At 41.3% G+C, this 16199-nt stretch overlaps 1 protein-coding gene across 2 annotated transcripts in view; it reads left to right on the top strand.

The window, feature by feature from the left end:
* LOC142199974 (pituitary adenylate cyclase-activating polypeptide type I receptor-like) overlaps positions 1 to 16199 on the top strand; it is a 121088-nt gene that overhangs the window by 55047 nt on the left and 49842 nt on the right. For both annotated transcript variants that reach the window (XM_075269918.1, XM_075269919.1), the window contains exon 7: positions 4607 to 4704. In XM_075269918.1, coding sequence (XP_075126019.1) covers positions 4607 to 4704 — 98 coding nt within the window. The remainder of the gene's footprint in view (positions 1 to 4606; positions 4705 to 16199) is intronic.

Below are 16199 nucleotides of genomic sequence, written 5' to 3'. Positions count from 1 at the left end.
CACCTGAAAGAACGAAACCTGGAGAAACGCGCAGAGAGATAATCACATCTGTAATGTAGAAAAAGCAGCATAACATAGTATTACACAATATATAACATTACAGGATATCACATAGGGAGAAATACCAGAAACATTCCAAAATATCCCAATACATAGAACCAACGTTAGAGGACAAAGGACAGCGAGATATAAAGGAGACCACTCACTACTGACACTCACCAAGGAACTCTAATAATACTGCCCCTAGTATACTAGAAAATAACTGCTATAATACTGCCCCCTATGTACAAGAATAGAACTACTATAATACTGCTCCTATGTACAAGAATAGAACTACTATAATACTGCTCCTATGTACAAGAATATAACTACTATAATACTGCCTCCTATGTACAAGAATATAACTACTATAATACTGCTCCTATGTACAAGAATATAACTACTATAATACTACTCCTATGTACAAGAATATAACTACTATAATACTACTCCTATGTACAAGAATATATCTACTATAATACTACTCCTATGTACAAGAATATAACTACTATAATACTACCTCCTATGTACAAGAATATAACTACTATAATACTACTCCTATGTACAAGAATATATCTACTATAATACTACTCCTATGTACAAGAATATAACTACTATAATACTACTCCTATGTACAAGAATATAACTACTATAATACTACTCCTATGTACAAGAATATAACTACTATAATACTGCCCCTATGTACAAGAATATAACTACTATAATACTACTCCTATGTACAAGAATATAACTACTATAATGCTGCTCCTATGTACAAGAATATAACTACTATAATACTGCTCCTATGTACAAGAATATAACTACTATAATACTACTCCTATGTACAAGAATATAACTACTATAATACTGCTCCTATGTACAAGAATATAACTACTATAATACTGCTCCTATGTACAAGAATATAACTACTATAATACTACTATATACAAGAATATAACTACTATAATACTACCTCCTATGTACAAGAATATAACTACTATAATACTGCTCCTATGTACAAGAATATAACTACTATAATACTACTCCTATGTACAAGAATATAACTACTATAATACTGCTCCTATGTACAAGAATATAACTACTATAATACTACTCCTATGTACAAGAATATAACTACTATAATACTGCTCCTATGTACAAGAATATAACTACTATAATACTGCTCCTATGTACAAGAATATAACTACTATAATACTACTATATACAAGAATATAACTACTATAATACTACCTCCTATGTACAAGAATATAACTACTATAATACTGCTCCTATGTACAAGAATATAACTACTATAATACTACTCCTATGTACAAGAATATAACTACTATAATACTACCTCCTATGTACAAGAATATAACTACTATAATACTGCTCCTATGTACAAGAATATAACTACTATAATACTGCCCCTATGTACAAGAATATAACTACTATAATACTACTCCTATGTACAAGAATATAACTACTATAATGCTGCTCCTATGTACAAGAATATAACTACTATAATACTGCTCCTATGTACAAGAATATAACTACTATAATACTACTCCTATGTACAAGAATATAACTACTATAATACTGCTCCTATGTACAAGAATATAACTACTATAATACTGCTCCTATGTACAAGAATATAACTACTATAATACTACTATATACAAGAATATAACTACTATAATACTACCTCCTATGTACAAGAATATAACTACTATAATACTGCTCCTATGTACAAGAATATAACTACTATAATACTACTCCTATGTACAAGAATATAACTACTATAATACTACCTCCTATGTACAAGAATATAACTACTATAATACTGCTCCTATGTACAAGAATATAACTACTATAATACTATCCCCTATGTACAAGAATATAACTACTATAATACTGCCCCCTATGTACAAGAATATAACTACTATAATACTGATCCTATATACAAGAATATAACTACTATAATACTACTCCTATGTACAAGAATATAACTACTATAATACTACTCCTATGTACAAGAATATAACTACTATAATACTGTTCCTATGTACAAGAATATAACTACTATAATACTACTCCTATGTACAAGAATATAACTACTATAATACTGCTCATATGTACAAGAATATAACTACTATAATACTGCTCCTATGTACAAGAATATAACTACTATAATACTGCTCCTATGTACAAGAATATAACTACTATAATACTACTCCTATGTACAAGAATATAACTACTATAATACTACTCCTATGTACAAGAATATAACTACTATAATACTGCTCATATGTACAAGAATATAACTACTATAATACTGCTCCTATGTACAAGAATATAACTACTATAATACTACTCCTATGTACAAGAATATAACTACTATAATACTACTCCTATGTACAAGAATATAACTACTATAATACTACTCCTATGTACAAGAATATAACCGCTATAGTACTACTCCTATGTACAAGAATATAACCGCTATAATACTACTCCTATGTACAAGAATATAACTACTATAATACTACTCCTATGTACAAGAATATAACTACTATAATACTGCCCCTATGTACAAGAATATAACTACTATGATACTGCTCCTATGTACAAGAATATAACTACTATGATACTGCTCCTATGTACAAGAATATAACTACTATAATACTACTCCTATGTACAAGAATATAACTACTATAATACTACTCCTATGTACAAGAATATAACTGCTATAATACTACTCCTATGTACAAGAATATAACTACTATAATACTACTCCTATGTACAAGAATATAACCGCTATAATACTACTCCTATGTACAAGAATATAACTACTATAATACTACCTCCTATGTACAAGAATATAACTACTATAATACTACTCCTATGTACAAGAATATAACTACTATAATACTGCTCATATGTACAAGAATATAACTACTATAATACTACCTCCTATGTACAAGAATATAACTACTATAATACTGCTCCTATGTACAAGAATATAACTACTATAATACTACCTCCTATGTACAAGAATATAACTACTATAATACTACCTCCTATGTACAAGAATATAACTACTATAATACTGCTCCTATGTACAAGAATATAACTACTATAATACTGCTACTATGTACAAGAATATAACTACTATAATACTGCACCTATGTACAAGAATATAACTACTATAATACTGCTCCTATGTACAAGAATATAACTACTATAATACTGCTACTATGTACAAGAATATAACTACTATAATACTGCTACTATGTACAAGAATATAACTACTATAATACTGCACCTATGTACAAGAATATAACTACTATAATACTACTCGTATGTACAAGAATATAACTACTATAATACTACCTCCTATGTACAAGAATATAACTACTATAATACTACTCCTATGTACAAGAATATAACTACTATAATACTACCCCTATGTACAAGAATATAACTACTATAATACTACTCCTATGTACAAGAATATAACTACTATAATACTACTCCTATGTACAAGAATATAACCGCTATAGTACTACTCCTATGTACAAGAATATAACCGCTATAATACTACTCCTATGTACAAGAATATAACTACTATAATACTACTCCTATGTACAAGAATATAACTACTATAATACTGCCCCTATGTACAAGAATATAACTACTATAATACTGCTCCTATGTACAAGAATATAACTACTATAATACTGCTACTATGTACAAGAATATAACTACTATAATACTGCACCTATGTACAAGAATATAACTACTATAATACTGCTCCTATGTACAAGAATATAACTACTATAATACTGCTCCTATGTACAAGAATATAACTACTATAATACTACTCCTATGTACAAGAATATAACTACTATAATACTACTCCTATGTACAAGAATATAACTACTATAATACTACTCCTATGTACAAGAATATAACTACTATAATACTGCTCCTATGTACAAGAATATAACTACTATAATACTACTCGTATGTACAAGAATATAACTACTATAATACTACCTCCTATGTACAAGAATATAACTACTATAATACTACCTCCTATGTACAAGAATATAACTACTATAATACTGCTCCTATGTACAAGAATATAACTACTATAATACTGCTCCTATGTACAAGAATATAACTACTATAATACTGCTCCTATGTACAAGAATATAACTACTATAATACTACTCCTATGTACAAGAATATAACTACTATAATACTACTCCTATGTACAAGAATATAACTACTATAATACTACTCCTATGTACAAGAATATAACTACTATAATACTGCTCCTATGTACAAGAATATAACTACTGTTTCCTCGTGCTCCTCGTCCTGCTACTTCCTGAACTTGGAGGATCCAATGTGTCGAACTTTGGTTTCCATGGAATCCGAAACAACATTCCCTTTTTTTCCCATAGACTCTATTGGTTTACGATATAATACCGCTCGCTCATCTCTAATGTTTACCTATATGATATACATTGTTGCTGTCTCTTCTATACTCTCTCTATAGGACACTTACTTCCTCTCGGTGAAGGCCTTATACACAGTTGGATACAGCACTTCCCTTGTGGCTCTTACTACCGCCATGGTGATCTTGTGCCGTTTCAGGTAACTCGCTGATATTACTACTTCCTGTCTCCTGACACTTATGGTCCTTTACTCCAATTTTCCCATAATTTCCCCTGGACACAAACTTCTGTTTATTTGATCCCAATTCTGTAGTATGTATGCCTATATGTATATAGTATATACAGCGTACACATACAGCATATGGCGGCACTATGTAGTGGAGAATTAGAGGAGTAACTTCGGGGGTAAATATTATTCAGGAGATTCCTAATTTTTGGCTGTCTTCACTTTCTCAGACGTTTTAGTTTTGGTCATTTTAGTTTTTGTGTCTCCTGATGGCGGTACATTTTATCCTCATGCACTTTACTATTCTATCTCATCCCATGGCGGCTTTTATGTTCCTTTTTACACAATTACGGTCATTATTTCTTCCCTGTGGTGAGTTTTTACCGACGTGACGTGCAGTCTCATCAGATTTGATAGATTTTGAGTTTTTGGAAAGTTCTGGAAGCTGCAGTATTGTACGATAGGATAATGGGGTAAATTGGACGATTTTACTAATGGAGTGAAGAGGGCGTCTTTCTTTCTATGGAGTGCTGGACAACGGGCAGCGCCGATAATATTCTGTATGTTATGTGTCTAGAATGATAAGTACCGGAAGATACCGCCATCCAGATCTGCGTCCGGATCATCCAGAACTTCTTGGTCTAGTTTTAGGGTCCTTGTACATAATACAACCACTCACTAGTAGACAGTGCGCGGTACAATCACCAGACACGCTAGAGGGCTGTATTACTGTCTGCACTTCTGATACACACTATATATAAAGTACAAATAATACTGCTCTATAGTGCACAAATAGTCACACCGCACAGTGTACAGAATCACTACTGCACACTATTGAAAAACTACCACCATAGAGTGCTATACAGCAACTGAAGAAAAACCTCCATATAGTGCCACACAATTAAAGAAATACCACCAAATCATGCAATAGAACCAAACAAATATCACCATATAGTGCCATACAACCACTAAATAAATACCGCCATATAGTATCTTTCAACAACTAAGGAAATACCACCAAATAGTGGCATAAAATAACTAAAGAAATACCACTAGAGATGAGCGAACACTAAAATGTTCGAGGTTCGAAATTCGAATCGAACAGCCGCTCAATGTTCGTGTGTTCGAACGGGTTTCGAACCCCATTATAGTCTATGGGGAACAGATACTCGTTAAGGGGGAAACCCAAATCCGTGTCTGGAGGGTCACCAAGTCCACTATGACACCCCAGGAAATGATGCCAACACCTCTGGAATGACACTGGGACAGCAGGGGAAGCATGTCTGGGGGCATCTAACACACCAAAGACCCTCTATTACCCCAACATCACAGCCTAACAACTACACACTTTCCACACTCAATACCACCTCTCTGACAGTAGGAAAACACCTTGAAACATGTGTATTTGGCACTTGCAGTGAGGAGAGCTTGTCACCAGCAGTGAATTTGGCCCTTGTAGTAAGTTGAGGTTGGCACCAACATTTGTTTTGAAAATCAGGGTGGATTGAGCCTCTAACCAGCAGAGTTTGGGCAAATTCATGGTGGAGGGAGCCTCTAAACACCCCAGTTTGGACCAATTCATGGTGGAGGGAGCCTCTAAACACCCCAGTTTGGACCAATTCATGGTGGAGGGAGCCTCTAAACACCCCAGTTTGGGCAAATTCATGGTGGAGGGAGCCTCTAAAAACCCCAGTTTGGACCAATTCATGGTGGAGGGAGCCTCTAAAAACCCCAGTTTGGACCAATTCATGGTGGAGGGAGCCTCTAAAAACCCCAGTTTGGACCAATTCATGGTGGAGGGAGCCTCTAACCAGCCCAGTTTGGGCAAATTCATGGTGGAGGGAGCCTCTAACCAGCCCAGTTTGGACCAATTCATGGTGGAGGGAGCCTCTAAAAACCCCAGTTTGGACCAATTCATGGTGGAGGGAGCCTCTAAAAACCCCAGTTTGGACCAATTCATGGTGGAGGGAGCCTCTAAAAAACCCAGTTTGGACCAATTCATGGTGGAGGGAGCCTCTAAACAGCCCAGTTTGGACCAATTCATGGTGGAGGGAGCCTCTAAACAGCCCAGTTTGGGCAAATTCATGGTGGAGGGAGCCTCTAACCAGCCCAGTTTGGGCAAATTCATGGTGGAGGGAGCCTCTAAAAACCCCCGTTTGGACCAATTCATGGTGGAGGGAGCCTCTAAACAGCCCAGTTTGGGCAAATTCATGGTGGAGGGAGCCTCTAACCAGCCCAGTTTGGACCAATTCATGGTGGAGGGAGCCTCTAAAAACCCCAGTTTGGACCAATTCATGGTGGAGGGAGCCTCTAAAAACCCCAGTTTGGACCAATTCATGGTGGAGGGAGCCTCTAAAAACCCCAGTTTGGACCAATTCATGGTGGAGGGAGCCTCTAAAAACCCCAGTTTGGACCAATTCATGGTGGAGGGAGCCTCTAAAAACCCCAGTTTGGACCAATTCATGGTGGAGGGAGCCTCTAAAAAACCCAGTTTGGACCAATTCATGGTGGAGGGAGCCTCTAAACAGCCCAGTTTGGACCAATTCATGGTGGAGGGAGCCTCTAAAAACCCCAGTTTGGACCAATTCATGGTGGAGGGAGCCTCTAAACAGCCCAGTTTGGACCAATTCATGGTGGAGGGAGCCTCTAAAAACCCCAGTTTGGACCAATTCATGGTGGAGGGAGCCTCTAACCAGCCCAGTTTGGACCAATTCATGGTGGAGGGAGCCTCTAAAAACCCCAGTTTGGACCAATTCCTGGTGGAGGGAGCCTCTAAACAGCCCAGTTTGGACCAATTCATGGTGGAGGGAGCCTCTAAAAACCCCAATTTGGACCAATTCATGGTGGAGGGAGCCTCTAACCAGCCCAGTTTGGACCAATTCATGGTGGAGGGAGCCTCTAACCAGCCCAGTTTGGGCAAATTCATGGTGGAGGGAGCCTCTAACCAGCCCATTTTGGGATAAATATAACAGTCCATGGAGTCTCATCTTCCTCTTGTTTGGTGACAGCTGGACACGTATTGGGCAGCGATCTCCACAGTGGCCTCTTCTTCTCCCAGTAGGATGTAGAGTTTCCTCTTCTCGTCTGCAGATATGAAGTCTGGGATGTGGGCAGAGAGTCTTTGGTAGTAGACGGCCCTCATAGCTGAGTATTTGGTGCAGTGTAGCAGGAAGTGGGTCTCGTCTTCTAGGGCCCCCTGGTCACAGTGCTGGCACAGTCTCTTCTCCCGTGGCTTGTACGTCTGTCTGTATCGCCCCGTCTCTATCTCTAGGTTGTGGGCGCTCAGTCTGTATCGGCTCAGGGTCTGTCTGTGCTTGGGATGGCGTATTCTCTCCAGGTAGGTGGCCATGGTGTAGTCCCTTTGTAGGGATTGGTACACGGTGAGTTTCTTGGAGTTATTTATTTCGTTTCTCCATTCTTCAATGTACCGCTCTCTGTTTGCCTCTGCTAGTATTAGCAGAATTGTGCAACGCTTATGGTGGATGAGTATGAGGATGCGGAGGAATTGGAGAGGTTGAGTACAGACATGGAGTTTCATGTTGGGGTGCTTTACACAGGTGGGCACAAAAATGAAGGCTCTATCCAGTGGTGGTTCATTTTTATCAAAGTGAGCCGGTCGGCACTCTCAGCTGACAGACGGGTGCGCTTGTCAGTGATGATGCCACCGGCTGCACTGAACACCCTCTCAGATAGGACGCTGGCGGCAGGACAGGACAGCACCTCCAAGGCATATAGGGCAAGTTCAAGCCACAGGTCCAACTTCGACACCCAATACGTGTAGGGCGCAGAGGGGTCGGAGAGGACAGGGCTGTGGTTGGAAAGGTATTCCCGCAACATGCGCCTATACTTCTCACGCCTGGTGACACTTGGACCCTCCGTGCCGGCACTTTGGCGAGGGGGTGCCATCAAGGTGTCCCAGACCTTAGACAGTGTGCCCCTCGTTTGTGTGGACCGGTGAGAACTTGGTCGCCTACTGGAGGAACTGCCCTCCCTGCCGCCAACGTCACATGCTGGAAACATCTCCATCATATTCTGCACCAATTGCCTGTGGCAAGCATTGATGCGATTGGCCCTCCCCTCTACCGGAATAAAAGACGAGATGTTGTTTTTATACCGGGGGTCAAGGATAGCAAAGATCCAGTACTGGTTGTCCTCCATGATTTTGACAATACGCTTGTCGGTTGTAAAGCACCCCAACATGAACTCAGCCATGTCTGCCACAGTGTTAGTTGGCATGACTCCTCTGGCCCCACCGGAAAGTTCAATCTCCATTTCCTCCTCATCCTCCATGTCTACCCATCCGCGCTGCAACAATGGGACGATTCGAAGTTGCCCGGAAGCCTCCTGTATCACCATCACATCATCGGACAACTCTTCTTCCTCCTCCTCCTCCTCCTCCTCCTCCTCCTCCTCCATTAAACGCAGTGAAGCGGACAGATGTGTGGACCTACTCTCCAGCTGTGACGGATCGGATGCTATCCCTAACTCCTCTGTGTGATCTGAGTTATCCCTGATGTCAATCAGGGATTCTCTCAGAACACACAAGAGCGGGATTGTAAGGCTCACCATCGCATCCTCAGAGCTCACCCTCCTTGTGGACTCCTCAAACACCCGTAGGATGTCACAAAGGTCTCTCATCCATGGCCACTCATGGATGTGAAACTGAGGCAGCTGACTTTGTGGCACCCTAGGGTTTTGTAGCTGGTATTCCATCAAAGGTCTCTGCTGCTCAACCACTCTATTCAACATCTGAAACGTTGAGTTCCAGCGTGTGGGGACGTCGCACAAAAGCCGGTGTTGTGGCACATGCAGGCGTTGCTGGAGAGATTTTAAGCTAGCAGCGGCTACTGTCGACTTGCGAAAGTGGGCGCACATGCGCCGCACTTTCACCAGTAGCTCTGGAACATTGGGGTAGCTCTTTAGGAAACGTTGCACCACTAGGTTGAAGACGTGGGCCAGGCATGGAACATGTTGGAGTCCGGCAAGCTCCAGAGCTGCTACCAGGTTCCGGCCGTTATCACAAACGACCATGCCTGGGCCCAGGTGCAGCGGCTCAAACCATATTGCCGTCTCATCGAGGAGGGCATCCCTCACCTCGGAGGCAGTGTGCTGTCTGTCCCCCAAGCTGATCAGCTTCAGCACAGCCTGCTGACGTCTACCAACGCCAGTGCTGCAACGTTTCCAACTCGTAGCTGGGGTCAATCTAACAGCGGAGGAGGAGGCGGTGGCGGAGGAGGAGGCGGGTGGCGGAGGAGGAGGCGGTAGAGGAGGAGGAGGAGGGGGGTGTTCTTCTCGTGTCCCTGCCAGGAATGTTAGGCGGGGAGACGAGGTACACCGGGCCAGTTTGGGAAGCAGTCCCAGCCTCAACTACATTCACCCAGTGTGCCGTCAGTGAAATGTAGCGTCCCTGTCCGCATGCACTTGTCCACGCGTCGGTGGTCAAGTGGACCTTTGTGCAAAGCGCGGAACTAAGGGCCCGCCTGATGTTGAGTGACACGTGCTGGTGCAAGGCGGGGGACGGCACACCGGGAGAAGTAGTGACGGCTAGGGACGGCATAGCGAGGTGCCGCAGTTGCCATCAGGTCCAGGAAGGCGGGAGTTTCAACAAGCCGGAACGCCAACATCTCCTGGGCCAGCAGTTTAGCGATGTTGGCGTTCAAGGCTTGCGCGTGTGGGTGGTTAGCAGTGTATTTCTGCCGCCGCTCCAATGTCTGAGAGATGGTGGGTTGTTGTAAAGAAGCGCCTGATGGTGCCTTTGATGGTGCAGGAGAAGGAGATAAGACAGGAACAGGGGAGGATGAGGGAGAAGTCAACAAAGTGGCGGAGGCAGATGAAGTGGTGTCCTGGCTCGTCCTCTGGAGTGCATCGCCAGCACAGTCAGCAGTGGCAGTGGCAGAGGCAGAGGCAGTGGCAGTGGCGTGAACGGCAGGCGGCCTTTGTCCTGCCGTTGCTGCCTGCCACTGATTCCAGTGCTTGGATTCCAAATGACGGCGCATTGAAGTGGTGGACAGGTTGCTCTTCTCAGAGCCCCTAATCAATTTCGAGAGGCAAATTGTGCAGACAACACTATATCTGTCCTCGGCGCATTCCTTGAAAAAACTCCACACCTTCGAGAAACGTGCCCTCGAGGTGGGAGTTTTTCGGGGCTGGGTACGAACTGGAACATCTTGGGAGATTCCGGGTGTGGCCTGGCTTCGCCTAAGCTGCTGACCTCTGCCTCTGCCTCTAGCTACCCTTTTTGGTGCTGCACTTGCCTCAACATCCACACTACTTTCCCCGCTTGACATCCCCCCTGTCCAGGTCGGGTCAATGTCCTCATCATCCACCACTTCCTCTTCCAACTCCTGTCTCATCTCCTCCTCCCGCACAATGCGCCGGTCAACTGGATGCCCTGACGGCAACTGCGTCACATCATCGTCGATGAGGGTGGGTTGCTGGTCATCCACCACCAAATCGAACGGAGATGGAGGAGACTCTAGTGTTTGAGCATCTGGACACAGATGCTCCTCTGTTAGGTTCGTGGAATCGTGACGTGGAGAGGCAGGTTGAGGGACAATGAAAGGAGCGGAGAACAGCTCTGGGGAGCAGGGACAGTTGGGGTTATTGTTCTGTGAAGCTTGGGAATTTTGGGAGGAAGGAGGACAAGACTGTTGGGTAATAGGAGGAGAGGAGGCAGAGTCTGACTGGCTGCTGGACAATGTGCTGTAAGCGTTCTCTGACAGCCATTGCAAGACCTGTTCCTGGTTCTCGGGCCTACTAAGGTTTGTACCCTGCAGTTTAGTTAATGTGGCAAGCAACCCTGGCACTGTGGAGTGGCGCAATGCTTGCTGCCCCACAGGAGTAGGCACGGGACGCCCTGTGGCTTCACTGCTACCTTGCTCCCCAGAACCATTCCCCCGACCTCGCCCACGGCCTCGTCCACGTCCCTTTCCGGGAGCCTTGCGCATTTTGAATTCCCAGTTAGAAATTGGCACTGTATACCAGTAGTAAAAATTGTGGGTGCACGTAACCCCAATATATTCTTTGAATTCCCAGTCAGACAATGGCACTATATACCAGTAGCAAGAAATGAGGGTATTTATAACCCCAATATATTCTTTGAATTACCAGTCAGAAACTGGCACTATATGGCAGTAGCAAGAAATGAGGGTATTTGTATTCCCAATATATTCTTTGAATTCCCAGTCAGACAATGGCACTGTATACCAGTAGTAAAAATTGTGGGTGCACGTAACCCCAATATATTCTTTGAATTCCCAGTCAGAAACTGGCACTATATGGCAGTAGCAAGAAATGAGGGTATTTATAACCCCAATATATTCTTTGAATTCCCAGTCAGAAACTGGCACTGTATACCAGTAGTAAAAATTGTGGGTGCACGTAACCCCAATATATTCTTTGAATTCCCAGTCAGACAATGGCACTATATACCAGTAGCAAGAAATGAGGGTATTTGTATTCCCAATATATTCTTTGAATTCCCAGTCAGACAATGGCACTGTATACCAGTAGTAAAAATTGTGGGTGCACGTAACCCCAATATATTCTTTGAATTCCCAGTCAGACACTGGCACTATATGGCAGTAGCAAGAAATGAGGGTATTTATAACCCCAATATATTCTTTGAATTCCCAGTCAGACAATGGCACTATATACCAGTAGTAAAAATAGTGGGTGTATATAGCCCCAATTCTATTGCTAGGGGACTTGCAGGGTATTTCTGGGGTGAAGGTGGGGGGGCACACCGTTGGAACGGGTATCGGGGTATATATCGGGTATACGGGAATACACTGATAGTGTATTCCATTCAGGATCCTGGGAAAGCTGGGTTGCGGCGATTGAGCCCGTCAGTGCCACGTTACACTGACAAGCTTCTCCCTGGAATTTAGCTCTTATAAGAGCTGTTGTGGTTGTCTTCTCCTTCCTATCCTAGCCTGTCCCTGCCTACCCAGAATCTAAGCCCTAGCTAGCTGGACGGAAACCTCCGTCCTCGGTGAATTGCAAGCTCAGAATGACGCGAACCTGGGCGGCGCTGTTCTTTTAAATTAGAGGTCACATGTTTTCGGCAGCCAATGGGTTTTGCCTACTTTTCTCAACGTCACCGGTGTCGTAGTTCCTGTCCCACCTACCCTGCGCTGTTATTGGAGCAAAAAAGGCGCCAGGGAAGGTGGGAGGGGAATCGAGTAATGGCGCACTTTACCACGCGGTGTTCGATTCGATTCGAACATGCCGAACAGCCTAATATCCGATCGAACATGAGTTCGATAGAACACTGTTCGCTCATCTCTAAATACCACTATATACCATACAACATACCACTATGCCATACAACAATTAAATAAATACCGCCATATAGTATAATGCAACAGCTAAGGAAATACCACCAAATAGGTGCGGTATTACCACTATATTACTATCATATAGGTGTGGTATTACTACTCTATAACACTAATATATAGGTTTGATATTACTCCTCTATAGCACTATTATATAGCTGTGGTATTACTACTCTATAGTACAATTATATAGTCATGTATTTCTACTCCATAACACTATTATATAGGCGCGGTATTACTGCTCTATAGCACTATTATATAGGTTCGATATTACTCCTCTATTACACTATTATATAGGTGCGGTATTACTACTCTGTACTACTATTATATAATCATGTATTACTACTTTATATTATTATACTAGCTGGTACCCGCGACTTCGTCTGCGGTGATTGTAGCAGTGGGTATATACAGGCGCGGGTAAGGTTTTCGTACTGTGTATAAGGTATGGGATATGAAATGTAAGTTTGTATCTTGTTTTTGCTGTAATTCAGAGAATACGTGAGACTTTTGTGTTGCAGTTACTTTGTATTAGAGCTGCTATATATACGGTGTTGTGAGAAACTTTACATAGTGACTTTGGGACAGAGGTATTTGAAGTTAACCCTTTCCCGCCGATGGCATTTTTTGATTTTCGTTTTTGACTCCCCTCCTTCTAAACCCCATAACTTTTTTATTTCTCCGCTCCCAGAGTCATATGAGGTCTTAATTTTTCCTGGGACAAATTTTTCTTCATGATGCCACCATTATTTATTCTATATAATGTACTGGGAAGCAGGGAAAAAATTCAGAATGGGGTGGATTTGAAGAAAAAATGCATTTCTGCGACTTTCTTACGGGCTTTGGTTTTACGGCGTTCACTGTGCAACCAAAATGACATGTCCCCTGTATTCTGTGTTTGGTTACGATTCCGGGGATACCAAATTTATATGGCTTTATTTACATTTTGACCCCTTAAAAAAATCCAAAACTGTGTTAAAAAATTATTTTTTGAAAAGTCGCCATATTCCGATAGCCGTAACTTTTTTATACGTGCGTATACGGGGATGTATAGGGCGTCTTTTTTTGCGGGACCAGGTGTACTTTGTAGTTATACAATTTCCGGGAAATGTGATTGGTTTGATCACTTTTTATTCAATTTTTTATCAGAATCAAAACAGTGAAAAAATGGCGGTTTGGCACTTTTGACCATTTTTCCCGCTACGGCGTTTACCGAACAGGAAAAATATTTGTATAGCTTTGTAGAGCGGGCGATTTGGGACGTGGGGATACCTAATATGTATGTATTTCACAGTTTTTAACTACTTTTATATGTGTTCTAGGGAAAGGGGGGTGATTTGAATTTTTAATCTTTTTTAATTTTTTTAAATATTTTTTTTACTTTTTTAAAACTTTTTTTTTGCATTTATTAGACTTCCTAGGGGTATTGACATGGGTGGGCGGTGTCACGGATTGTCAGAGCGGTGGGGGTCGGCAAACATGGCTGCTCCGGAGCGTTAAAGAGGTAGCCTCCTGGAGTATCGTTAAGGTGAGGGGCAGTGGTAAAGTCTATGTATATGAGATTGTGTGGGGTTAGGGGCGAGGCTGTAGAGGGCAATAGGAATTTTGTGGCTTGCTATGGTCCAAAGTGTGTGAGATTGCAGAGATGGTGGTGTGAGTTCGGGTTTTGTGGGGGGTCCTGGCACAAACGTATGTGCGCTATTGTGACGAAAAGTAGCCTATTGCGCAATCGAGTGTAGTGACTATGTTTGTGGAAAATTTCAGCCAAATCGGTCGAGCGGTTTTTCCGTGATTGAGGAACAAACATCCGAACACACAAACTCACAAACTTTCACATTTATAATATTAATAGGATAGGTGCGGTATTACTACTCTATAACACTATTTTATAGGTGCGGTATTACTACTCTGTACTACTATTATATAGTCATGTATTTCTACTCTATAGCACTATTATATAGGCGCGGTATTACTACTCTATTATTATTATATAGGCGCAGTATTACTACTCTATAGCACTATTATATAGACACGGTATTACTCCTTTATAACACTATTATATAGGCGCAGTATTACTACTCTATAGCACTATTATATAGGCACGGTATTACTACTCTATTATTATTATATAGGCGCAGTATTACTACTCTATAGCACTATTATATAGGTACGGTATTACTCCTCTATAACACTATTATATAGGCGTGGTATTACTACTCTATTATTATTATATAGGCGCAGTATTACTACTCTACAGCACTATTATATAGGCACGGTATTACTCCTCTATAACACTATTATATAGGCGCGGTATTACTACTCTATAGCACTATTATATAGGCACGGTATTACTCCTCTATAACACTATTATATATTTGCGGTATTACTACTCTGTACTACTATTATATAGGTACGGTATTACCACTCTATAACACTATTATGTAGGCGCAGTATTACTACTCTATAGCACTATTACATAGGTGCGGTATTACCACTCTATAGAACTATTATTTAGGCGCGGTATTACTACTCTATTATTGTTATATAGGTGTGGTATTACTACTCTATAGCACTATGATATAGGTGCGGTATTACTACTGTATAGCACTATCATATAGGTGCGGTATTACTACTGTATAGCACTATCATATAGGTGCGGTATTACTACTCTATAGTACTATCATATAGGTGCGGTATTACTACTCTATGACACTATACTATAAGCGCGGTATTACTACTCTATAGCACTATTACATAGGTGCGGTATTACTACTCTATAGCACTGTTATATAGGTACGGTATTACTTCTCTGTACTACTATTATATAGGCGCAGTATTACTACTCTATAGCACTATTATATAGGCACGGTATTACTCCTCCATAACACTATTATATAGGCGCGGTATTACTACTCTATAGCACTATTATATAGGCACGGTATTACTACTCTGTACTACTATTATATAGGTGCGGTATTACCACTCTATAACACTATTATGTAGGCGCAGTATTACTACTCTATAGCACTATTATATAGGTACGGTATTACTTCTCTGTACTTCTATTATATAGGCGTGGTATTACTACTCTATAGCACTATTATATAGGCGCGGTATTACTACTCTATTATT

Source organism: Leptodactylus fuscus, chromosome 4, assembly GCF_031893055.1.
Source record: "Leptodactylus fuscus isolate aLepFus1 chromosome 4, aLepFus1.hap2, whole genome shotgun sequence".
NCBI classification, from domain to species: Eukaryota; Metazoa; Chordata; class Amphibia; order Anura; family Leptodactylidae; genus Leptodactylus; species Leptodactylus fuscus.
This window is presented reverse-complemented; position numbering and strand designations above follow the sequence as displayed.